This window comes from Numenius arquata, chromosome 7 (genome assembly GCF_964106895.1).
Source record: "Numenius arquata chromosome 7, bNumArq3.hap1.1, whole genome shotgun sequence".
Lineage (NCBI taxonomy): Eukaryota > Metazoa > Chordata > Aves > Charadriiformes > Scolopacidae > Numenius > Numenius arquata.
In genome coordinates this window covers 42,972,832-42,999,018 of record NC_133582.1, presented here as the reverse complement: position 1 = coordinate 42,999,018, position 26,187 = coordinate 42,972,832, and the positions used below count along the sequence as shown (strand labels likewise).

Here is a 26,187-nt window from a genome sequence, read left to right as displayed (position 1 = left end):
TAAAAGTTTGAACTACTAACCTAGTCTATATACATATTTGTGTTTCGACTTACACGTTTTCTCTGAAGGAGAGTTCCCTGAGCTTTGAGAATCTCATTGCTTTTTTTCTCATCCCTTAATCTATTGTGAGACATCTCATTCTTCTGGCAGAAAATAAGACATAAAGCTTTGAAGAAGAGCCAGATAGGAAGACTTGCTTTTCTCCCTTCCTCTGCAGCTCATGTTAAGCCTGCATCTGTATTCTCAAGCTGGGATCCCTGGGCTCATTTTTTTGTGAGCTTAAGCTCTCATCCTATATGTGGGTGTCTGTGAATTCACCTCTGTGTTTATATGAAGCTCCTTAATGCCATCCCCTGTGCATTGTCACTTACAGGGTTAGAATGTGGCCAGTGGTTGGCTGGCCTTCCTGACAAGGAGTGAAGATAAATACTTGGGATACTTGATACTTGACTGTGAATGCTTCAAGTTGGATGAGGTTGAATTTCCTTTTATATTCCAGGCGAATACTTCACAGAGATTTGAAAGCCAAGAATATATTTTTGAAAACTGATCGTCTTAAAATTGGTGAGATTTCCATACTTTTTAAACATGTATTTTAGTATGCTAGAACAGTCCAGCAGACATTTTGTCAATAGGAGATTTAGATGAAGTCATGTCTGATGTAGTATTTTAATTTGTGGTCAAAATTTATTTGACAGTCCGGCACAGGAATAGGGGCACAGAGAAGCAATGAAATCTCCAGCCTTGAGGGTGCCCCAAGCTTGGCAGGACCTGGAGCTGAGCAGCCTCATGTGACTTTGAAGTTGGCCTTGCTCCGGGCCAGGGGTTTGAATCGGATGACCTTGTGAGGCCTCTTCAAATCTACATCGTTCTATAGGTTTATGATTTTCTAGTGTTTTTATTTTGAAGAATTACAGAAAATTGTTTTTTCCATATTTTAAAATTCTGGCAGTTTTTCTGGATGTACAGTCATTGTATCATGTCTAAAAATAAACTCAAAGAGTTTGTATGAATATATACAGATTTATGGGATTTATATTAATAGATTATTGTTTCTGCTGTTGCTTTTAGGGGACTTCGGAGTTTCTCGTCTTTTGATGGGTTCATGTGATCTGGCAACTACATTTACTGGGACGCCATACTACATGAGTCCAGAGGCACTGAAGCACCAGGGATATAACACAAAATCTGACATTTGGTGAGTAGTCAGCATGCTATTTCAGTTGGACTAGGCATTTATTTTCTCGGTCAGCATTTGACTTTATTTAGGAACTACTTTTTTTTAAAAAAAAATGGCTCCCTCAGAAGGGTGCTCACACTTCTCCACTAAAATTATTCCAGGACATTTGTGTCATATTTTGCAATTGGAAGGCTTGCTCTTTGTGTTAAGAAGCATGTAGTTTACTCTTATTCTGGGTTACCTGGGACTTCAAAGTAGAGAAAGATTCAGGTCCAGTCTCTGCCATGACACAGGGCGACTGTAGACAAAGTTCAAGTTTTGGTAGGGAGGAGGAGATCTTTTTCTTTCTCACATTGAGAAAGATGAAGGGAAAGAAGCAACTGTCTGTTAAACTTCCAAGTAGATGAGGAAAAAGTGATTCCTGACTGAGAGGGAAGCAGAAGGACCTTCTTAGGAACTGAATTGAGAAACATTGGCAAATGCAAAAAGAAAGAAGGTACTTGGAAGGGGAGCTGAAGATGAGAATAACTGGAGTATTAGGACAGAAGCAAAAAGGCACTGTGTTTCATGAAAGGCTCAAAGGTAGAAAGTAAAGTGTGAGTTCTACACTTGGCACAAATTCTTGAGATCAAGACTTCTGAGGTGATGATTAAAGAATCAAGTTGAGAACCTGAGATTTGTTGAAAGACTTTAGAAAAGCTTTAGATGTGCAGGTATTCCTGCAAGCTAAGATGAAGAATGACTTTTGGAATGGGGAAAATATCTGCCTTGTTTATCTTTGTATCCTAAACATATCCTAAATTCTGGTTTAAGATGATGGTTAAAACTATTGTGTTTTTTAAATTCTGTCATAGTACTTCTTTTTATAAAATATGCTTTGTTTCTTCTGTTAAGATATGTTTATTTCTGTAGGTATGTTAATCTGAAGGTTCCTTTTTTATGAATATTTGAAATCAGGAAATTTCCTTTGTAAAACATTCGATGACTGGAATGTAGTTTGTTTACTTGGTAATTTACTCTAGCTTCTGCTCAATTCTGCCTTTTCAAAATATATTTGTGACTGCAAGATAGAAATCTAAATGTTGAAAACAGTCATCTGTACTTTCAACTTGTAGCAACCATTTTTCACAGTTAGCATGTTTAATCCAGTCAACAGATGTGTCAGCAATCTCATGTCACAGTCTGTATAGATGAACTGAGATGGATTTGATGTCAAATTCTCTCTTGTTCATCTGTAGCAAAACAAATATAAGTTAATACCTGTAGTCAATAAAAATATATTGAGAGGAGATTTCAAAAGATGTCAAAACAAGTAAACAGACAAGAAAACCTGCCTTTTGTGCTCTATTGCTGTAAAGAATAATTTATTTTATTGCAGTTGAAATGGAATTTAAAATACATGTTTAAGTTCTATTTGTTGCTACAAGTGTCAATTCATACAATCATTGAATTTGTATAGAATAAATGAAAGCAGAATTTTGTCCAGTGTATGTATAGACGATGTGTTGATCACCCTTTCAGAATTCAAAAAATAGCAGAAATGTCCTGCACCTCCACCCGCCCTTACAAGAAGTCAATAGCTATTAGCTTTCTGCTATACCTTTTGCAGAAAATACCTATGCATTTTGTAATCTTTCCAAAGCAGCACCAGAGCACTTATTTGGGGGTGGAACTGCCTTCAGTAGGAGCTTCTTGGCCCTCACTGTAGGGGCACTAAGGAGGAGGTGTGCTCTGACTCACTAGACTCCCAGCCCCCAAAGAACTTCTGAGCCAAGAAACTCTTTTGATCAGGACTTGTCAACTACCATGACTCACATATTTGATTGATGCATTGGTCATTTCATGTCTTCATTTAATATTTAAATATTTATTCTATTTGATTTTTTAATATTTTTTTTATTGGCCCCATTTAATGGGGCCTGAAACGTGAGAGGTCCCTGAGCACCCAGGGAAACTCACCTTGGAGGCTCCAGGTGAGGTGAAATCTTTGTGCTGCTTTGCAGGAAGTTCAGTTGCTCATCGAGAAGTTGCCTGTCTTTTATGAGTACCTGTTCTCTCTTTAGACTTGTCCTTCTTATCTCTAGCAGAACTCGAAAATTTACACACAAAATTTCAGAAAGTGTTCCCATATTAAATGTAAGAAAATGTAAAATATCTTCTACAAAAGCCAGTTATTGCTATCTTGCTAAGTTATCGTGGTCCTCTCAGTGTTCAGTCCAGTTAATCATTGTTCATTGGAAAGACCTTAATTTACACTGTGTTAATGATGAGCTCTAAAGAGAAATTGTGCTTTTCAGGTTCACTGAAATGTTCTGCAACTGGCTCTTCAAAACTGGCTTGAATATTCACAGTGCAGCAGCTGGTACAAGAAGTATTGTCCTTTGTAACCCAAGGTCAATAGCTGGGAAAAAGCCTCATGTTTTACAGTTTTTACATACAGAAGAAGTTCTGCAATTAGGCTCAGAAAAGCTGCAGCATTTATGTTTGTCCTCAGTTAAAATTTCAGGGCTGGAGTTCTTTGCTATTCCATGCTTTATGCCAAATCTTAATTCACAGGAGGCAAATTAAAATTGCCATCCATGTTTTCCTTACCACCCCTGAGCCTGCACTGGCCAGGCAGTAAGTGAAAGCTTTTGCAGATGACACTGTCTGGGGTTTCCTCCTTTCCGGGAGAGGAGCCTTCCTGGGGAGCTGGTCTCAGTTCAGGAGCTCACCAGCCCCTCTGCCCATCGGTGCTTCCCCCTAATGAGCCGGCAGACGGAGGAGAGTCAGTGCAGCGCCAGCAGCTGAGCCAAGACAGTGATAGTTCAAGAGGCTGGGATGGGTGGAGGATTAGCAAGCGACGTGTGTGTGCACATTTGGCAGCTGGGACATGAGCAGAGCATGACCCAGAGGCACTGTTGTGCCGGGGTCCTGGTGACCCTTCCTGGCCTTATGGACCGTGTGGTGGGATCGGCACGGGTGCTGGGGATCGGCTGGCGTTCCCCCACCACCAGCGGTATGGCACTGCATTCATGTGTCAAGCAACCTGAAGACTCTGTGTGTCATTTTAAGGTATTTCTTATGGTCAGGAAAGGTGAAGTCACGTGGTGGGACATGGCTGCAATCTGCTTCCTTTCTTTCCAGGGAGGAGTAGAGTAAAAGCAGGTACTGAGGGCATTCAGAGCAGTTGTGACTACTAACTAATGCATTAGGGGAGCTCTAACTTTTTAGCAGAGGTTTTTTGAACAATAGGAATACCTTTGTACTTTCCATTATCTTCATGGAACCTAGAAAGCCCAGACTTACCAAATAGGTCAATGGTAAGTCCTGCAAATGGTCCTAAAGTGAAAGGATGCTGTTGTAGCTTCCCCAGAGATGTCTTTTGTTCAAGAAAACTGGGGACTCACTTGGTACAAGGGTTCCAAATCAGTTTAGGTCCTGCTTCTTCATACTGGGGATTGAGCATCACACTTGCCCATCCCAGCAGAAACTGTCTCCCTGCTCAGCTCCTGAATAATGTTACCGAGATTTGCCTGCCCCTAGTAGTTAGCCTGTATTGCACCCGCAGTTTTGACAGGTTTTCTAATGGTGAAGCTTGGGGTTTCTCATATAAGACTCTGAAATCTGTACTGGCTGGGAGTCTGCCAAGGCTCAGTGTAGGTCCTTGAGTGCAAATATTGAATGCCCGTCTGTGAAGTGGCTATTGTAACTGTATCATATTTTGTTTCTGAGTGGATGAGATAAAGTATATGCACACAGTTATCAGCAATCATATTTCTCTCTTCTTTTCAAAGCTATGAGCATATAAGGCAAAATCCATCCAGGAACTTTTCAAAGGATTTGTGCATAGTGTATGTTATAAATAATCTCAGAGGCTGAAATGATAACAGAAATAATTTAGTTGCAAAACGAATACTTTTTTTCACTTAGAGACTTGCAAAGTCTTTAGAAGAGAGGTATAAATAACTTCCTTTTTGTCTTCCAGAGACAAAGCAATGTCACAGTCACATTTAAATCCATTGTAGCCTATGTCTTCTGTCAAGCGCTGTGGATTTTGACAGATGGTTTGTCTGTAGGGTTTGGGTAAATTGAGCTTGCTACACCATGGATCTGGGGACTTTTGTTTTAATTGTGTTTGCTTGTCTGTGCATTTCCCCCAAGTTGCCTTTTTCTTTAATCCTAACAATCCAAAAATTTATTATTTTTTTTAACTGCCAATTTATGTAGAATAAATACCAAAAATAGCAGTGAAAGCAGTGAAGACCTGAAAAGCAAGGGCTGAGAGAGTTATGATGTTATGTGTGTGCATGTACATATTCCTCATAGACTCTGGAGTCAGCAAATTCTTAAGACCTTCTGGTACAATCAGACAGAGAGATATAAGCCACAAAGGGATATGGATTTAGATTTTTCTGGCTTTTGGAGTTAATTTAAAAGCTAACTTGGATCTTACAGCCTTTGAAGGACTATAGGATACAAAAGATCAGAAGATGTAAAAGGACGGCAATGCTTATGTAAACAAGTAGCACCAAAAACCTCAGGGCGGTTTCTCCTGCGAAGAAGTTAGAGATCTGTCAGTCTGTATTGTGGAGAATACACTGAAGCCTGTCCAGACGCTCCATTTTATGATGCAATTGAACATAAGCAACTTCAATGTGGAATGGACATGCGTTGGTTTTGCTGAAATTATGTGCTGGTTGGGACCTTTGTCAAACTTACTGATGAACAGAGGAGGCCATCAACCCAAATGCTCTGGCTGGATAGCTTAATGACCATTTTAGAATTGTCTAACACTGGCAGTTATACAAGCTAAGATTATAAGAGTAATTAAATTACATGTTTGGGTCATGTGCAGGTTGCTTATGGGAATCAGGAAGCAATTTTCTCTTGCTGAATATGCTCCTTACAAGATGCTTAGACCAGGACTGTAGAAATACAACCGAGACATGAAGTTTTGAGGCAAAAGCTTGCCACTAACTCCCTTGGACAATCTCTGCTCAGCAGCTGCCCTGGAAAGAAATAGCCTTGCTCTGGGCCCTAGGGCAGCATTTCTCAGCTTAGGAGGTGTTTATTTCATATCAAACAATTGTATCCTGCAGTAGAAACTTTATTCTTTTTCCCTTGTTTTTCTTTTTTTTTTTTTCCTGATATTTTTCTTTCATGGGACAGATGGGGTTTTCCCTGGGTAGCCTGTTCGCAGCCCTGGCTGCAGCAGAATGCCCTGGGTGTTCCTTTCATCCTCATCCAAAGCCTCAGGTGTAGTCAGAGTACTAAAGTAGATGAATAAATGGGCTTCCCTGATGTGGCAAATCCTCTGCTCCTAATGGCTCATTAAGCAATTTCTAGCTGCCAGAATCAAGCAGCCTCTAAAACAGATTGGTTCTGCAAAAAGCAGTTATAGTACAGTCTGTCAGGTTGGGATTTTCCTTCCTTTTTTCTTCCCTCTGGCTGGTTTCCATTTTTGTTTGATGCTTTCAGATGGCATGTGTGCAGGATTTTTTTGTTGTTCTTTTTGCTTTTTAAGTATTTTCTCATGTAGTGATTATCTTGTTTCAGAATTTGAACATACATCATAAATACAGATCATTACCTGTGTGCTACTGTTTACTGATTTTGGAAGTTTGAAAACTGGTTGGCAGCTAAATCTTACATAAATAATTGCTTATTTTTTTTATCTCAATAGTTGGTCTTTATGCAGTTGTTAGCAAAAAAGTTCTGCTAATTGTTTTCACATACTGCTTAAAAAGTACCAGTGAGCGAGTCCCCCTATTCTCTCTCCCCTTCCTTATTTGTATTGTATATTTGCATTGTACGGGTTTCAGCTTTAAAATTACTTACTCTTGTTCTTTTATTGCCAGAAGGAGTAAATCAATTTGTCTTCTTTAACCAAAATGAATAATTAAAACTTTATTCATTATTCACTTTCAAAGATAAAGTTTATACTCTTTTCATCAAAGCCATCGACCTATATATGTACTTCTACTTATTATCACTATGCTTTATTTTCATAATGCTTTTTAAAATTATAAATACCACAATCAAATACTACATTCAGAGTAAAGTTGCTCTGACATTTAAGCTGGTTACTGAGGTGGGTCTGGTCCTGTAGCTGGCTCTCACCAGCTTTTTCTGTAACTTTGATCAAGTCACACATCAGTGCCTCAGTTCTCCTGACTGCAAACTGGAGGTAACGCTGAGCATCCTTCAAAGCCTGGAAAGCTCTACTCCCCTAATTTTAAAAGAACACTTGTCAGGCAGAACCCAGTCGAAGTGCAAACTGTTGTGAATAGTCATTTTATAAATTATTGTGAGAGTGTTTACATTAAAATGTTCGACTTGGTGATCTTTTATGGTCTCCATACAGACTGGTAACTAAAAGCTGGTAAATAAGATGATGGTAAATCAGAGGCCCTTTAAAAATTTGTAATCATTCCTTCCAGTTTTTAATAATTTAAAACTGACACTGGTTCTCAGCTGGGTCTCTAGACCTGCATGTTCAGTTTCCTTCTTTTCTTCTCCAAATAAAATTTTGAGGAAATTTAGCTTTAGATGTTGCAAAATGATGCCGTCATCTAAAATTTGATAATTCTTTGAGTCCAAAACAATTTCAGAATCCATTTGGAATATGTGACCAAATGAGTGAAATCACACCAGAAGACACTTCTATTATTTGAAACTGGCATTATTTAATTTGAGCTTGAATTTTAGCCTCAGTTTGTTGTCAGAAATTAATTTGCAAAACCAGTTTACACAAACCTATGTCCAACTGCCCTGTCCAAACACTGCTAAACTGCTTTGTCAGTCAGTCACCAATTAAAGTACTTCATTCTTAACTTAATGAGTAACTCCTTAAAAGCTAGTTCATATGATGTGGTTTTACCTTATTCATATATGTATGCGTATTTAAATAGAGAATTTAAGTTTGTGCCTGCACTTATGGAAATAGAATGATGATTTCTCCTGTTTATAAAGTTACTGATTTGTGGTCTGAATAAAAATATTTCAGATTAAAAGGACAGCACTATAATGAAATATCCTATTCCCAGGAGAAAAGGGCATACAATTGTAGTTTTACTTAGCTTAATCTCACTATGCATGCTGCTTTCAAAAATATTGTTTATACTATTCCTATTATTTTATTCTTCAAGGTCTCTGGGATGCATTTTATATGAGATGTGCTGTATGAACCATGCATTTACTGGACACAATTTTTTGTCTGTTGTGTTGAAAATTGTAGAAGGTGATACACCTTCTCTTCCTGATAGATATCCAAGCGAACTGAATGCTGTGCTATGCAGGTATGTTGTTTTCCTGTTTAGCAGGTTTTTAAGTTAATTTGGAAAATTGCTTAATTACTACTTTTGTTTTTTAATGTTTCAGCATGTTAAATAAGAATCCTTCATTGAGACCAGCAGCAGCAGAGATTCTAAAAATCCCTTATATTGGTAAACAACTAAAGGTATATAAGACAAAGTGATAGCTGTACACTTACTGTTTGAGTATGTATTTTGCAAAAGCAGAGTGGAGGCAGAGAAAGTGTATTGAGAAAAAATAGTTAGATAGCAGATCATGGGAACATTAATCCTGGGGACTTTCAGAGCTAAATTGCAAATATGACTGAGGTAGCAAGGCAGTGAGAAATGAAGCCCTTGTCACTTTACATGCTGAACTTTAAACATGTTATGAGCCATAAGGAGAATGGGCATTTATGTGTAACAAGTGCAGATCATTTGGGCCTGGGTTATGTATAACCTCTAAACTGTTCTGGTTAGTCATAGTTTTAATGAAAATCAGTGCATCTTGCTCTTTTGGTCCTTGCTTCAGTGTATACATTATTTGGCTTTCTAAGAAGGTGGGGAAGTAAACTTCTCAGTCAGTTTTTACATTAGGACTGTTTTGAGTCATAGCTGAGGAGTCTGGATCACTTTAGCCTCAAGTGTTGATACCACTCCTGTTTTATTTCCTTGTAGAATATACAGTACAAGTTCACAAACATGACTGTGAAGGACAAGGCACTTGACTGGCAGAAAGAAGCTGCTCCCCTTTTTGATGCTGTGTAAGTATTTTTAAGTGTTTTATGGGCACCGGTATATGAAATTACAGTGTTGCCAAATAATATTGTGTTGTAAACATTTGTGTTAGTCTCATAGCGCTTTATATTTAGAGGGATCCATTCCCCAGAAATACAGAAGAGCAACCACATTAGAGAGAAGCATAATTAAATTTAGGGGGAAAAAAAAAGAATTTACAGATCAAATATTTTTATTATATAATTGTAAATTGTGCATGCATGTGTAGTATATGCATATGTTAATTTAGTACCAATTAGTATGTAAATTATGACCTTTGTCTTTACATTTTGAGAGTTTAGATCATTTTAATTATGTCACAATCACTTATACTGCTCTTTTTTGTGTACCTACTAATTATTGAATGTGAAAGCTGTGTTTCCTAAATGACACCAGACTAAAAGCGTACACACTTTAATATTCAGCTAATAAGTCTGTAGGATACTATTACATCTGTCTTGTAACTATAGTGAGAAATTAAGGCTAGTGATGTTTCTTGGGTCTTACATCAGTAGTGCCTTCACACATGGTCTCTCTCATTTAGGCACTGAATATATATTAAATTAATTAATTGCATTAAATTACAACGCTGTAATGATTAAAGCAAATGTCAACATATGCAATTTCATTTTGCCTTGGTAAATTAGCTCTGCAGTTTGGATGGCAGCTGGCCCTCCCCTTTGCTTCCTATCCCTGAGTTTGCCATATGAGGTTTTGCTCTGTAAGGAGCTAGCACACTCAAAATCAGGAGTTTGTGGTCCAGTGTGGGCGCAATGGAAGTCCCTGCTTCATGTTTCCTCTAAATAACTGTCAAGACATTAACAGCTATTAGAATTTTCATTTGAATTACTAGGTAACAGCAAAAAGAAGCCCATGCTCCAGTCCAGAATTAGCAATGCCTTTGGGGCAATAGGTCTTTTCCCTTTGTTCTTTGTGACTTCTGCTGTTGGAGAGGACCCACAGTTTTGCAGATGTGATCAGTTTGCAGATGCTGCTAATTCTGCTGCCTGCAAGCATGCCTTCAGGAGAGGTGACCAGCTTCACCTTTTCGAAAGCAAGTCTTATTTAGTATTGGCAGTAGAAAGAATGGGGAGCAAAGACAGTGGAATTCAACACAGCAAAATTTTCTGTACCTCTTTTTTACCCAGTTTAACTACTGGGAGTGTATCTGTAAAGCTCTCTAGAAACTGTGGTTGGTGTTTCCACCCTGTCACTTCTGTTCTTGCTGTCTCTCATTGACAGATGAGTCTCTGTCTATTTATCAGACCAAGGTTTCTCTGATTTGGTGTACATAGGTGCCTTTGGTATAAATAGGTTGTTAAGCTTTGCAAGCCTAGATGTAAAATGCAACAATGAATGATACTTGTATTGGCTAGTAAGGACTATCTAATGAAAAACAGCAAATGGAGTTGGCTGAGACTATTGTCAAATTTTTGGCTGCCTTACTATTCTATGTGATTGCTTCTGCTAGAAATGACCCTTTGCTAGTATACTGGAAATAGAAGAGTCCGACAGGTAGATATGCAATAGCCAGGAAATATTAGATATATCTTTTGTCTGTGGCTGTTGTATTTAAGTTGATTCAATTAACTCTGACTGGATTCCTGCTTCTTCAAATATATAGTTAACTGCAGAGATGCTCCTCAGAAATATACCTTAAATAGTTTGGGGGTGCTGGAATCTTGCCCAAATATTTTGCTAACTCTATCTGAATTATATTGAGAGCTTAATGCTCATAAAAACATAAAGTATGAGAATCTTGCAGAAACTATTAATCTAAGCCTTTAATTTGTGGGTTCAGGATTTCAGATTATCTATATGCACCAAAAGATTGTAGATGCTTTGAGGAAGCAATATTTTTACCTGTAAAATATATACCTAGACTTTAAATATCCCTGTGCTTCTAAGCAGACTGATAAACCCACTTCCTATTATTTGTAACATATACTACGTTCCATCCCTGATCCATTGTCAATAGTTTGAACATATAGAGTCTTACCACCTTCCAAATGGACATCATATATTGACAGAGTTACCATATGGGGAAGACATTCATCTATATCCCAGAATCTGTAACTATTCTTGTTCGAAAGCAAGTCTGCAGTCTCTAAGATGAAGAGCAAGTTCTAACTACAAACATCATGTTCTTACATTTTTGTTAAAAGGAAATAGAAAGTCAGCTGCTTCTGTGCAAAGCTGATTGTGGAGCAATGGATGGCAACTGTTTTTATTTGAGCATGGAAATTTACCTTGAGGTTTTCAAATTGAGGGCATCAATTTGAGAAAAAAGTCCTAGGAGAAGCTTCACTATAAATTATCTTCAGATGTGCTGCAGTCTGATTCTTTTTGGCTAAATGGAATATGCATAAAGTCATAATCTTATGACTTTCCCTGTAATTATGAGAATATTAGCTGTCTGTATGGCTTCTGGTAAGCAAAATGCCAAATAATTTCTGCAATCTTGAATCTAAAAAGGTAGTTAAAATAAAATAAAAATACCTGAAAAATGGTAGAGAGCAGAAAAGTGGAGGAGAAATAATTTAAACATAGTGAATTTCCCTCATCTGCTGCAATGAAGCAATACTCTAGCCTGAGTGTGTGTACAAGGAGCTGCTTGCTATGGTGTCCTCCCCAATCATTGCTACTTTTTTTTTTTTTTTTTTCTCACCAGGAATTATTTTCTCCATGTATAGTTGAGTCTAGTTTCTTCTAGTAAAGGCCTCTAATGGCTTACTTTATTCCACTCTCATGCAAGTCATAAATTTTAAATATTTAAGTAAGTATAAAGCTGTACAAGTTCAGTTTCAACTTGAATGAAAAATGGGTTTTTTTCCCAAGAGGTTCTTACAATTTAAATTAGAGTTTTTTACAGGGGACAAGAAATATGTACATTATTCATACTTGAAGAATTAGTTCCATTCTTATGAACAATTGAGGTCTTCTTGTCTTTGTCCTTAGTCTTTTATATTTCACACTAATATTCATACCTTTACACTATTTCCCTCTATAGTCAACATTTAAAAAGCATAATGAAAACTTCTCATTTATTAAAATCCTGATTTCAAAATAATAGTCCAGAAGGAGTGTTGCAATTTATATGGTTACAAAACTGGCCTCTTAGATGATCAGAAGTGAATTTATCTCATAAGAGCAAAAATAGTAATTTGAAATGAATACTTGGTATCATAAATATAAACAATAGAAAAAGTGATGTAAGTGAAATATGACTGCCAAGGCATTGCAAGCTATGGTTTAATTTTTGTAATTACTGTAGGATGTGAAATAAAAATCTTAGATTAATATCCTCTTTCTGATATAGGACTAATATTGCTCTCCCTTGTTGATAAATACAGCTGAGATACATATGTCAATAATTCATGCTCAGCTTTCAGCGATGGTCTGTGGAGACCATTTTACCAGTGAATTGTTATTACTGATTAGCACTAGAAATTCAAGAGGACAACATGATAATTATAACTGTCATTAAAGACACATTAATATTCTCTTTTATTCTAGACAGCTTGTAACAATCAATGTAAAATATATGGATGATGCTGCTTTTTTATGTGGTTCTCATTTAAAGGCTGCCTTTGTACTTGGAATATGCTCAATAATGAAGCCTCACAGGGTAAATATTTCACTGTGCTTCGACATTTATTCTTTTAAGGAGCTGAGTTTACCTTTTTCAGTTCTCAGCTGAAATGATTCACGTTCTTCGTGAATCTAAGTTTAAATATTTCAATTTAAAAGAGGCATTTGTTTTTTAAACTAAGGTCTATTTAGTCTGCTATAGTACTTATGACTTTCTAATTATTCCATTTGAAATGTCACTATGTTTCAATATCAAATCAAAATACTGATATTTGCATTTTTATATGAAGATGGGTTTGCATGTATTCAATTTCAGTCAGAGGAAAGTTCATTTACAAACTCTGCAGGAACTCTCTGAAGTACAGAAAATGACACCACGGGAACGAATGAGGCTGAGGAAGTTAAATACTGCAGATGAGAAAGCAAAGAAGTTGAAGTAAGTTGACCATAACATTAACATCGGGCCCTAACAATGCAGTTTTCCCCATCCAACAGTCTAATGAGAGAGTTAGAACTGTCCAGGTAAAAATAAAAATAGAATGGGTCTTCAGCTACACAAAGTGAATGGGGATTTGGATTAGTTAATTCACAGTAATTATTTATGTAGAAACAAAAGTCAGAACATTAGTCCAAAACTGGTACACTATGTTTCTGCTTAAATAAGTGTATGAGAGCTTTTCGGATGTATTACAATAGGAGATTTTTCTTCTAATGACTTGTCATTTTAAGGATTGCACAGGAGTTGGACATTTAGTTACAATCCAGCTTCTGTAATTGTTTTGGTGTAAGAGATTTGCCAATAGAAATTAATAGCTCAGAAGACAGTCTTACCAAATGATCAAACAAGGGTAATGGACATCTTATAAAGGCGTTATGATTTATATTTTTTTTATTAAGTGAGTGAGAAATAATAAAAGGGGAAATTTGAAGGAGAATAAGTACCATTTCTGAGTGGAATATGGGAAACAGCAGGAGGACTATGTGTCTATGCATGGATTCCTTTTTTTAAATAATAGTAAGAATATACTGTTTTGATCACACACTTGAATTTTTCCCAGTTAAAAATATTCAATGTTTTATTTGGTATGAATGAAAATTGGAAAAGCACCACATTTGTTTTTTATTCATTTTTAATGTTTTCTTCAAGAGCATTTTGCAAAGTACAGTGCAAATTAACAAATGTTTACTTGGTTATTTATAGAGGCTGAGAGGAAATAATTATTTTTGAACATAAGAATTGGCATCTTAATTAACCCTGTCGTACCAAAGCAAGTTAGCAATTCAGTAAAGTAATGATGTCCTAGTACAGAAAAATATTACAAGGTGACATGAAGCGTGAATTTATGGCAACTCTGCAGCTACATATATGTGCAAGTCAATAGCAATTGCATTTGAGTCAAAATGCTCAGTAAAATCACATCCTAGCATTACTTGTGCCAACGTGTGATGTGGGTACCCAAAGGCTACAAACAAAAACCTAAAGGTCTTCATCTCCCTTTGGAACATATGTCTGATCACAATATATGTCTGTCTGATGCTTACCATTGCCTTCGATACTGGAGATGGTATGTAAATTTATTCTCATTTTTAAAAAAATCTCCTTGAATTGAAACCACTGTATAAATTTAACACCTCTTCTGCATGGTGTTTTCAATAATATGGTAGGCCAATATTTGTACTTATATGAAACTTATAAATAGCAAGTTTGCCTCTTTCACTTTTTTAAAATGAATGTAAAATAGGAAATAATATGCATTGCAGGTTAGTTCTAATTTGCTTTTCATTTTCTTTCCTTTCTTTTACTTTAGTGTTTTCTATTTAGATTTCAAGTTTTTTTCTGCAGCAACAAAATTAAATATACTTATTTTGTAATATAAAGACAACATATTAATCTTCAAATCTTGTTCTCAGTCATGAGTCTTTAAAATGGATCTATATTCAGCTCTGGGTTATTGCCAGCTCACTCTCGTTGAAAGTATTTGAAACAGTGCAAAACCAGTACCTGCTCAGACTGGAGAACTGCTTTCACCAGTGCAAATCTAGAGAAGAAGGGGAAGTGAACACAGGAATGGAACTGGAAAAGCTCTTTAATGTAGTAACTGGCTTAAATAGTCTTGTACAGTAAAACGCAGTTTCCAGTTGTCCCCCAGGTGAAGTGTCTATAGGACGCAAGTGTTGTGTGCCTGTCTTCAGCTGAAAGGTGGACTACATGGTGGAATGAAGTCCAAAGTATTTAAGACCTTTGGAAGAAATAAGAAAGACAGGGACTAATAATTTACTGTTTCTCAATTATATTATGCAAGTTGTGAAAGAAAAAAATAATCATGTTTGGAAGTAAGTCCTGAAATCTCTTTGTGAATTCACTAAAACTAACCTCTCTTGGGTGGATGCCATGGTTGTTTGGCAACATGGGAGTCTGATTATGGAATTTTCTTTTCCACATCTACTTCTGGAAGATCCCTTTGTGCAATCCCTGATATTGCATCCTAAACACAAGTACTCTGTATTTACAGACAGCTGGCAGAAGAAAAATATCAAGAAAATATCAAAAGAATGCAGGAATTCAGGTCCCGTAACTTTCAGCAGCTGAATGTCAATGTCCTACATGTACGTATGGGCTGTTGTTTCAGAGGCCTCATTTATGCACACTCAGTGTACAGCACTCTGCTGTTTCCTACGTGCTTTCTTTAGCACTAGAGGCACAGTCCTGTTCTAAGAGTAATAATTTGGAAGTGCACCAAAGTCTGGACTGCTTAGCTGAACCCGTGGGTCTGTGATGAGAGAAAGCGCATTCAGTTATTCAGATACAGTTTGACAAACTCTCTATTCATTGCACAATTTTCTTTTATTAAGTCACCCTTAAATCTAAATCTGTTCTCTGAAATGTACTTGCTGACAGTCTGCATGACATCAGCATTCAAAATGCATTCATTTTCAAGATAAGTTTAGAATTGTAATCTTTTAAACACTCTAATTTGACATGGCTGTGGGTTCTTTTTTCATTTGATTAGTTAGGAATATTAACATTTCAACTGGCTTTTTAGTAAGAATTAAGTCTTGGAATGACTCCCAGTGTAAGCTGTCCTTTGCTTTTAAGCTATCTGCAACAGAAGATAGGCCTGTTCAATTCTGGCACTATGTCTTATCATAGAGAGAACAGTGTCAGTTTGGAAATAGTCAGCGAAAACATCACAGAAATAATGAGGTTTTGGTTAGTGCTTTGTCTTCTACCTTTTCTTTCACATGCAGTCTACTTTCTATTTCCTATTTTGTCTGGAGAAAAAGATATGTTAGATCTGTCTCCGCTTATGGCTGAGACACTACTGATCATTAACAAAAAAGTTAGGATTGTGTATTGTGTTGTATTGTTGTATTGTGATCCTGCTGAAAGCTCTAACTACCTGTTTCTTCATGCTGTTTTGTTCGACTAAGGAATCTGATGAGCAGACTTCAAAACCCCTAATTCATTCTCAGCCAGTGATTACGTGCGGCTATGTGTCTACAGGACAAGATGAACCAAGTGGAAATGAGACATCGAGTCAACTCCGCATGTTTGAACTTACAGACCATGGTAAGAATTCAAAATCTGATGTTGAAATGAAACTGTATGGACAAAGCAAGATTTGATTTTGTCCCTTATAGTTAATTTGTGGTGGGGAAACTGTGGCATAAAAAGCAGTCAGATTTGTAGAGCAGTCAAAAAAATTTACAAAGAGAGAAGGAAAATTATCTACGTGGATGTATGTACAGCAGATGTACAGCAAGGTTACATGACAGGAGGTGTGCGTTCCCAGAGTCTGAGTGACCTGTGAGCAGTGACAGAGGTGAACAGACTTTCTCCAAATGAGTTAGAAGGAAATAGCTTTAACTTTGCACATATGAAACGACTAGTGTGAGAAAAGCATTTGCTAAATTATCTCTCCAGTGCAAAAATAAGTACAAGAACTCAGAGCATTTGCACCTTTGGTACACTCTGATGCCGTTTTCTTTATCTAAAACAATGAGAGAAGCAGATGGAAGCTGGTTAAACTGTGCTTATGTATACTGCCCCCAAATACTTAGCTACTCTCTAAAGAATATGAGGTACTATATAATATGTAACTTCTGTAGGTAGATGAACAAATACTCAAGCTTTTCAAAAAGGGTCAGACTGTGGAAATGTTGTGCTTAATGAGACAAGTATTTTTAAGAGCACATTTATATGTTTTGTTTCTACAATGTTCTGGAATAGTGTCATACTCTAATAATATTGTGTAAGCACTATTATGGTGAAAGATTTTTAATCAGATTAGGATCTTGCAAGTATGCATTAATATACTTTTAAGTATGAAAACTACTTTTCTCTAATAGCTCTGCCTTTTAGTGTCGGTTTAAATACATCCATGAAGGTATACACCATTAAACTGAAGCATCAAAATCAGCTTGTTTGTGGTGGAGGTGGGTTTTTTAATAGCAAATGACTTTTTTCTTTCAATGTAGCCTCATTTATGTCTACGTGGTTGGCTTGCTATTTCACAGTAAAAGAAGGGATGATCTGTGTAGGAGAGAACCCAGCTGCTAGAAATACATCCTGGGGGGAGGGTAGGGAAGCTTACAAATAGAGGATCGAGAGAAAGCAGTCAACGTGGGTGGGAGATGTACTGGGGGAAGCATACAAAGACACCTAAATAGAAACAGAACAACATGCATGAAAGGAAAGAAACTGATGTTTCTGCCTTTAGAGATCATTGAGCTGTGAAACTATAATGACAGAAATTAGATGCATCTATATCTATGATGCAAAAGTTGGGTCAATCCATTGTACAAAACTGAATGTATGTTTAATTGCTTTTGCCAGAGTCTCTGACATTGAAGTGGTGGGTTTGCGACAAAAGAAGTTATGGATAAGCAAGAGAAATTACATGCTTTCTCTTCTTTGCTTTGTGAATGCCTTGTTATTCCTGAAGCTGATGTCAAAGCTGTTACTTACTCTATTCAGTATTCATACTCTTCTTTTTTTAAAACATTTTAGTGCAACCATGCATGTCCCACATGTCTAGTTATTAAGTTATTAATGGCACCTTTGTATTTGAAAGTGTAGAAACAGCTCCAGCTATTGATTTTCAATAGAACTTTGTTCTTGATCAATGGGCCACAATAGAAAAACAAGAAAGCAAGAAGCAAGGCTATGAAATGGCTTTATAAAGTTGTCCTACATATTAATAAACCTTGCTAACCCATACTAGGTTAGCAGAAAAAGTTAGACTATGAAAACCAGACTAACAAGCTCCCTAGTTAGAACTAATAACTAAAAACTATTGAGGAAGGGGAAAGGAGATGGGAGAGTGTTCATAAATGCCAAGCAGGCTCAGCAGCAGCCTTTAAATTACTTCAGGGAAGACCTAAAATAATCCTTTTAGGAATGGGAAAAGTCGGCGGGTAATAGCTAGGGATAGTATCCCAATCCCAACAGGTGGGGAGAAAAGTTCAAATTATCTTTGGTTCATATCCTGCAGTCCTTAAAAAAAATAATATTACAACATGAACAGAAAAGAAGAGCAGGGCTTGGAAGATCAAAAGACCAGGCTCTTAAAGGGTTAGGGAGAGGCATAGACAATAAAACACCTTACACTCAGCTTTCACTGAAAATTATCTAAAACATTATGAAACACAAATGTATGTCATTGGGAAAGGTGTCAAATACAAAGCTTAAGGTTTAGCTTTAGTAAGTAGATTTAAAAAACAAGGCATCTTGATCCAATTTTAGCAGTGGTAGTTGTACTTACTGAAATTTGGGAAAAACAAGGCAGTGTAGTTAGATAAATGAAAATGACTATGACAGTTTGGGATTTTGACTTCACGGTGGATGAATTTCAGCAATGTCAAAAACATTTAACTGCTGTAGACTTCCCTAGGAAGTTTAAGTTTCTCTCCATGTTTGTTTTATGTAATCATCAATGATTTTCTGAACATTTTTTATTATAATTAGCAGCCCTGTGCACTTGAGAGACATTTAAGAGTTGTCTGAAATCACAAATAGCTGACCAATTTGTTAGTCTTCAGGCAGGTTTTATTTTTTGGAATATGAAAGAGATCTGAGTGGACCCTGGCCTTCTGATGTTGAGATGAACTCAGTCTATTACAGAGAAGGTTCATCCAGATTGTTCACAGTTGGTACAACAAGCTCTTCAGAAACTTAAAGAAAAGAAATAATCTGATTCTTATTCTTACAGAGAAATGCTGCAGGCAATTTAAATGCTGCTTTTTAAAAACAAAGTTAAGTTAGTTTTTCAACATCATGTTCCTTACCATGCCATTCAGCAATACCGTGCAGATTTATTCTTCTTTCAAAGAGACTAGGAACAATGCTGAGTCCTGTGGGACTGATTGAGACCATGTTTTTTAAATACAACTGTTCAGATGTCACTTGCTCAACCAGACCAGCTTCTGATGGCTGGTGCACCTGGACATACTGTCGCCTTTCAACCTCTTCACTTCTGGGATTCCGGGCATATGTTCTACAGCATCTTCCATGCCTCAGCAGAAAACAAAGAACTTGGGGAGGCGAGGAGGTCAAAGAAACATGAGCTTTTACAGAAAAAATCGCTTTGAAATTCTTTTGTGCTTACATTACTTAAGCTCAAGAAGAAAGGGATCCAATTTTAACCTGGGAGTGGGCAGCAGTGAAAAATTATTGAATAGCAAGTTATGCTATTTTTGTTTTAATGAGCGAAGAGTGGAAGCTGTGCATTAAACACACATATTCCAGAGACGTTATCTTGGCTCCTGTTGGTGCTCTACTAGAGAGAAAGCCCTGTCCCCTAATCACACCACTTTCTCAGCATTTGCTTCTGTTCCATGGAATGAGTACCAGCATCAATTTGACCACCAAGTCCAGACTGTGGCTGCTATAGGCATCTACTTGCACCGCCCCTTTCATAAAGAATTTGACCTGTTTTATATGCTCTAGAAAGTCCCCCCTGCAGAAGCATATGCAGAACATAGAAAGCTATTCCTGGGCCAAAATGTTGCTGTGCTTGTGAACCTTCTTATTTCTGGCTTAGATTTACTTCTGGCTGTTTCATGCTGACATCTTTGAGATGCATTGCCTTATTGCCTTGCAGCTTAAGTAGTTCTTTTCCTTCCTTTGCTTATTCTCCTCATGTTTTTATAAGCAGCAGTAATATCTTTCTGTGTAATACCTCTATATAATACTTCTGTTTTATTCATACGTTTTAACACCATTCGCTTTTAGCATACCTGAACCTTCCTTCCTTAAGATGCTTCCAGTCTCCCAATTTACAATAGATTATTTTGGTTTTAATGCTTAAACTCATTACTCTGTTCTTTGAATTTTCTCCATCGTTCCAGTTCTCAGGGTCAACCAGCCTATGTTACACTATGCTGGTCCTGCTTTGTATTGGGGATGCACTCTATCTTGGCTTCTGGAAAGCAGTGCTGTGCTCCAGCAGAGCAGACCTCTTCCTGGCTGGCTGTGCAGTGCTACTCTCGGTTGCCCAGTGATGCGTTGCTTCTGTTCCCTTCCTACTGTCCTCGAGGTCCCCACACTTGCAGTGATAGGAAGTGTTTGAAGAGCTGCTCTGCAGATATAGATGAGCTTGCAGGGAAATCAAGTGTCTTTTCCTGAAACATCAGCCTAGGTGGTTAGGAGAACTCATAACCACACAAGCACGGGACATCCTATTGCCATGTGGTGGCAGCAGGATAAGTAGGCAGGCACACTGGGTTTTTAATGAGTATCTCTGTAAATCTTCAGGTTCTGGGACTTGTCCCTTCAGTTCCTTGATTTAGCTGCATTTTGTGTGCATGCTAGAACAAAGCGTTCTTTTGGTTTGGCTATCACTTTTCTTTACATTGCAGATCTTCAGAGAGTCATGGCAGATGGGTTGGTAACATCCCCTGCAATGGCAAAGGCTTAAAAACAGGCTTTAAATTTCTATTTCTCTTAAGTTACTATAATAAGTTTCTTAACAGTTTTGCATCTTTACTCATACAATCTGGAGTAAAAAATGTTCCCTTTATTTGTAAAAAGACAGGCAACAGAGTTGCTAAGAAAAAGTCAGCTAGAAAAATTGCTTTTATAGTTATTATTAACCATATTAAGTAAATGGCTGAAATGGTACGTTGACTGCATCATTAAAATGGTATATACTCTTACTGTAAATATAAAACAATGAAAAATGGCTTTACTCATTTGCAACTATTTTATGCGATAGTTTTAATCTGCATTAAATTTTTAGATGTGTTAATTGGAAACAAAACTTAAAAGAATTTACATTTTGATAATGAGATATTTATGGAAAGATATTTTATAGCTGTGTTTAATTTTCATTGAAAAATGTTTCTGTCTCCATCTTATGTGTCCAGGAATTTATGGAATTGTCATCATACAAATAATTTAAAACTAGGGTGAACAGAGCAGTTAAGAATATATTGTACTACTGGGAACAGTTTTGCTTCATGTCTTTTCCATCTCCAGTTTCTCTAAGTTCAAGCAAGAGACAAAAGAGATGAAATAAGTTTTGTACTGAGATTGTACTCAGAGACACTGAGCCACTGTCAGTGTTAAATATTTGTATGTCGAAAATATATATCTGTGTATCTGTACACTTAATTTATTCTCAGGGAATAGCATGAAATTGAAAATTATTAATAACTAAATTCCCTCTGTATTTTGGTTTGGATTTATTTTCTGCTACATTTCTCCAGCTCGTTTTATTGATTAATTATTTCTGAATATTAAAAAACATATTTTGCAAATCATGGCAATGAAGTAGGAATGGACAATGCAAAATGTGTCAGGATAAACCTGCATCTCTATTTCCTATTTTTGCTGATAATTACCTAGGAAATAAGTCATTCATCCTCTCTGATTATCATCAGAAAGAAAAGCCACCTTGCAATGAATTGCTTAACATCATTTCTCCCTTCCTCTCCTTGCTCTCTCTGTCTCTTGATCCATTTCTTTATAGAAATTCACTTCATTTGGACTAGGGTAGATATGCCAATGTACATTTTCCTGGAGATCACTGTATTTTGAGTGCATGTACTTAGTTTTCAATAGTGGTTTTGTCAAAAAAACAGTGAGTCAAATTATATTGTAGGGCTGGGAACTAGAGGTCAGTTTATCTATAAGGAAAGAAATGCTGTTAAAAAGAACTGTCCATATTTAACTGCTCATTTCCATGAATGATAATGAGTGTAGGTGGAATAAAATTACTTATTTTCTAAACCATGAGCAAAAATTATGAACCAAAAAAAAAAGTATCCATGAGCTACACCCAGCCTTGATGTTATGGATACGGTCAGTGCCTTCCTATGCCACCTAGAATAAGGCTGTTCCAGCTAGGCAGGTTCATTAGATGTTTAATGTTCAATGATGTGGCCTCCTTCTAAAAAACTACTGGAACGATTATGTAAGTAATTAATTACTTTCTAATATATCAATATAGTTAATCTTAACCTACTAATTAACTTTATTGAGCTCATAGTCTACTTTTCTGGTTAGAACAAAAGTAACCAGAAGAGCAGATGCCCATTTTTTCAGAGAACTGGATATTGAGAGAAGTTTAGAATACTGAGGCTCATCTTTTCCGTGGATTTTGTGGTACTGGTAGACCACTGTGGCTTTTCTGTGTGGGCTACCACACACTGGGCTAGGTAAGATGGAAAATTGTAGCTCTGTCAATACATCACATAAAAGGATTTGCACCCAAATAATTTGCTTTGGTTACAGTGTCTTCTAATGAAGCCAGATTTTACAGCATAATTCTCAACTCCGTGTACAACTTGATTCCTGTTGACTGGCTCTATGTTTGCAGAGGTATTTAATAAATAGGAAACACGAGTTGTGGGGATGCAATTGTAAAGAAGCCAGAGATACCTGTATCAGAGCATGCATTGTACTTATCCATGTGGGAAATTAGTGTTGAATATCTGAAATTTCTCTAGTTTACTACATAGAAAATCCTCTAGGTAGGGAAGCTCAGTCTTTGCAGTTGAGAAAAGCACGAAGAGCAAGGCATAATCCTGTTATACAACTGTAATAGCTAAATGTTCAAGGTTTCTGATTCAATTTCTACAGTAGAACTTGCCTTGAAATTGGCTACAAAATCATAAACTGTATCTAACAGCGCTTCCAGATAGCTCGGTGCAATTACAGATGTAACAAAAACTGTCATTTCCTTACCATCATCTTTGATCCCTCTGATTTGAATCAGTTTTTACAGTGGAAAGATGTTGGATTGAAAGCTATCTCCATTACCAAAACCCCATACTTTTTACAGGAGCCATTAGGAGTGTTAAATTCAACAAGCTAAAGTCTAGCAGGCATGAAAACTTAAAGCCATGCACTGGCATTCCGGGCTAAAAGTGCCGCTTTATACTCATATCAATTTCACAGCTGATGAGACATGGTAAACAAAAGTAGGGAAGATGGCTTTTTTAAAAAAAGTATTTAAGAAATTATATATGCAAATGCATCCATATTTCTAAGGGCTTGTCTTCATTGCAGCACCTAACTGCCTGGAATGAAAAAGAAAATGCAGCAAAACCCACTGGATGTAAGGGCCACTAATAAAATATTGTATCTTGTATTTTTGGATTGCCAGGACATTACCAGTTGGGGCTTCACCTGCATCCACATCCATTTCTGTAAGAGCCCCAGGTCTGCATAAACTACTACTCTGCTCTTCATAGACGTGTTTGTGTGTGGGAAGAGGTCAAGTTAAAGGAGCAAAATAGCTTAAGCTAACTAGTTGTGGTATTTAAATTCTTTCTACAGAAAAAGAATGTTAAAAGTTAAAGGCATATAAATTAAAGGGATTTATTATATCATCTCTCTGATCTGTATTATATTCCTTTTTATTTCTGTTTACCGCAAAGATTGTAACATGTTAAATTCCTTAGCTTAATATGTTGAAATACATTACATCTGGCATCCCCCTGATATCATTATAATTCCAAAACAGGTAAGTACATTACAGTAACTGCATACATTATTTCTAGATTTCCATTGCTAATTTTAAGTTATGGATATATTGCTTTGAATTTCAAGTGGGCAAAGTTCAGTTGACTCTCAAATAGGAAATGTTCATTTTTATAAAATGATATGGGTTTTTTTCTACTCTGTTATTTTTACAAGCTTTGTTGAAGGATCTTCAAGGAATTTATTTAAATCTTGGAAGGTTATTTCTGAACATATCTTTAAGCATCTCTGCACATGCACATTTTGTTTAGTGCCTGTGAAACAGTATTTATGCATACTGATTGGGTAACTGAGTAACACTCCAAAATATGAACATACAGGCAATCACACCACTCAAAGACTTTTAGGAAAATTATGTCTGGTTTTGTTTTACAGTCTGGCAAGCCAAAGTAGAACATAACAATATTTATAATAAGCGGCACTAAGAACCTTTCTGCTTTATTATTGTTATAGTATCCTTTGTAACCGAGAAGACTTGTCTCAATTAAGAAGATAGTGTTGCAGTGACTTCTACTGTGAGTTACCCATTGGTTTCCTCTTTCATGACGTTACTCTACTTCCAGGACCAGAAGACATATTCCCTGACTTGCTACTTGCTGAAATGATACCATGGGATGCTTGCGAAGAGAAAGTTGTCTGTTTAATTCATTTGCAGTTACCAGTCCTTCACTAGTCCTTGGCACATGGGGTGACAAAACTCCCGTGACTCCTGCAGGGTTTGAGGACACAGGTGTGCTGGAAGCGTGCCTCTCTGACCTGCTCATCTGTCTCATGTTTTCATTGCTCGATTTCACACTGAGATCCCACCTTGCCTCAGATTCAATTAAAGGAATAGTAAATCTGATTTATTCTAGCAAAAGCAACGTTTAACAAAGTTTGCAAGTTTAGCCACAAAGAGGGAAATGAATCAATGCTGTTTTGTTGTGGTTTTGTTTTTGATTTTTTTTTACTTAAACATTACTCTTTTCATTTAAGGAGTTCTTTCCTAGAAGTATTGCCTTTGGAGAGCTGATTTCTTGCTTTAGTTATAGCTCCCCATTTAAACCCTTCTTCTATAAGGGCAACCATAGAATTACAGAGATATTATTGGGAATTTTATGATGTTTCTGAGTCTAGTATTTACAATAATTTAAAAACCTCTATTTAGAGATTTCCTTGCATTTTGCATCATCTTCAGGTTTTTACTCAAATGCTTTAGTTTATTTGAGGGCCATCAGGAATAGAACTCTACTCATAACCTCCTCAGGAAACATTTTCCAAAGCTATGTACTGTTCAGTATGCCTAGCTACTTAAATCTTTTCATAGCTTCACAAAAATTCACAGCTTACTTCTTACAAGCAGTCTTGCTCCTACAGCTTCCCAGAGGAAAGCTTGTGGAATGAAGTCTTTAAACAGCAGTTATGTAAAAAAAAAAAACCAACAACAAACCACTTTGAAAGTATGAGGAGAGATCAAATTACATTACTCTATAACTTCTACATTTTTCATACTGATTTAGTTTGGCATTGATAAATAGAGCCTAGCTCAAAATTCACCTTGGTCAATTAGTACAGTTAAAATTATTCTGGCCAAATCTTTTTAAAACCTACATGGGAAGTCCCTTCACTCCTTCCAAACCATTATGTTAAAAAATGTTTACAAAACACTGTATGAATTTAGGAAGCGATTAGAAGCAAATGCACCAAGATTGTATATGTACAAAAAACACTATATACTTGTACTGGTGTCAGCTGGGATAGAATTAATTTTATTTCTAGCGGTTGCTTTTCCCCCTCCCCTTCTTAGGGGCAAGGGGGTGAACTGAGCGAGTGGCTGCATGGCCCTAGCTGTTGGCTGGGGTTAAACTACAACAACACTAGATTCTGTAGCAGAAACTTTCAGATAATTTCAATATTTTAAATATTCCTTAGAAAGACACTAGTTTTTATTCCAAGTTGTCCTACTTACAGGGCAACATAACTTTACACTGCACTTTAGACTCAAGGTTAAACCGATGCAAATAAAAATGCACCAGGCATTTACTTGCAAACAAAGCATCTTGTGAACAGGATGGTGCGATAAACATTCGATAAGGAATCCCAGTCCACCCCCGAGTCGCAGTTTTCTGGCTCACTTATCAAACTAAACAGCATTTCTGGGGAGCTGGGCCAAATTATAAGGTGACATAAGAAGCTGAAGCCAATTCCACAAGAAGGAGAATTTACTCAGAAGGTAGCTGTAAATACAGAATTAGTTTGCAGTTTCTACCAGCTTAACTTTCAGTGCATGTGCCTGTCAGACAACTGGAGGAAATGAGAAAGTGACAGCAATGAAGATTTTGGTTTACATTCTCCTGCTATTTTATCTGCTCCATGGAGCAAAGCATGCCCCTGCCATC

At 36.8% G+C, this 26,187-nt stretch overlaps 1 protein-coding gene across 1 annotated transcript in view; it reads left to right on the top strand.

The window, feature by feature from the left end:
- The window catches only part of NEK11 (NIMA related kinase 11), a 93,683-nt gene that overhangs the window by 28,181 nt on the left and 39,315 nt on the right, over nt 1–26,187 (top strand). Inside the window, exons 4-11 of the mRNA XM_074150436.1 lie at nt 500–564; nt 1,072–1,198; nt 8,311–8,460; nt 8,543–8,621; nt 9,133–9,218; nt 13,139–13,258; nt 15,336–15,429; nt 16,255–16,393. Coding sequence (XP_074006537.1) covers nt 500–564; nt 1,072–1,198; nt 8,311–8,460; nt 8,543–8,621; nt 9,133–9,218; nt 13,139–13,258; nt 15,336–15,429; nt 16,255–16,393 — 860 coding nt within the window. The remainder of the gene's footprint in view (nt 1–499; nt 565–1,071; nt 1,199–8,310; nt 8,461–8,542; nt 8,622–9,132; nt 9,219–13,138; nt 13,259–15,335; nt 15,430–16,254; nt 16,394–26,187) is intronic.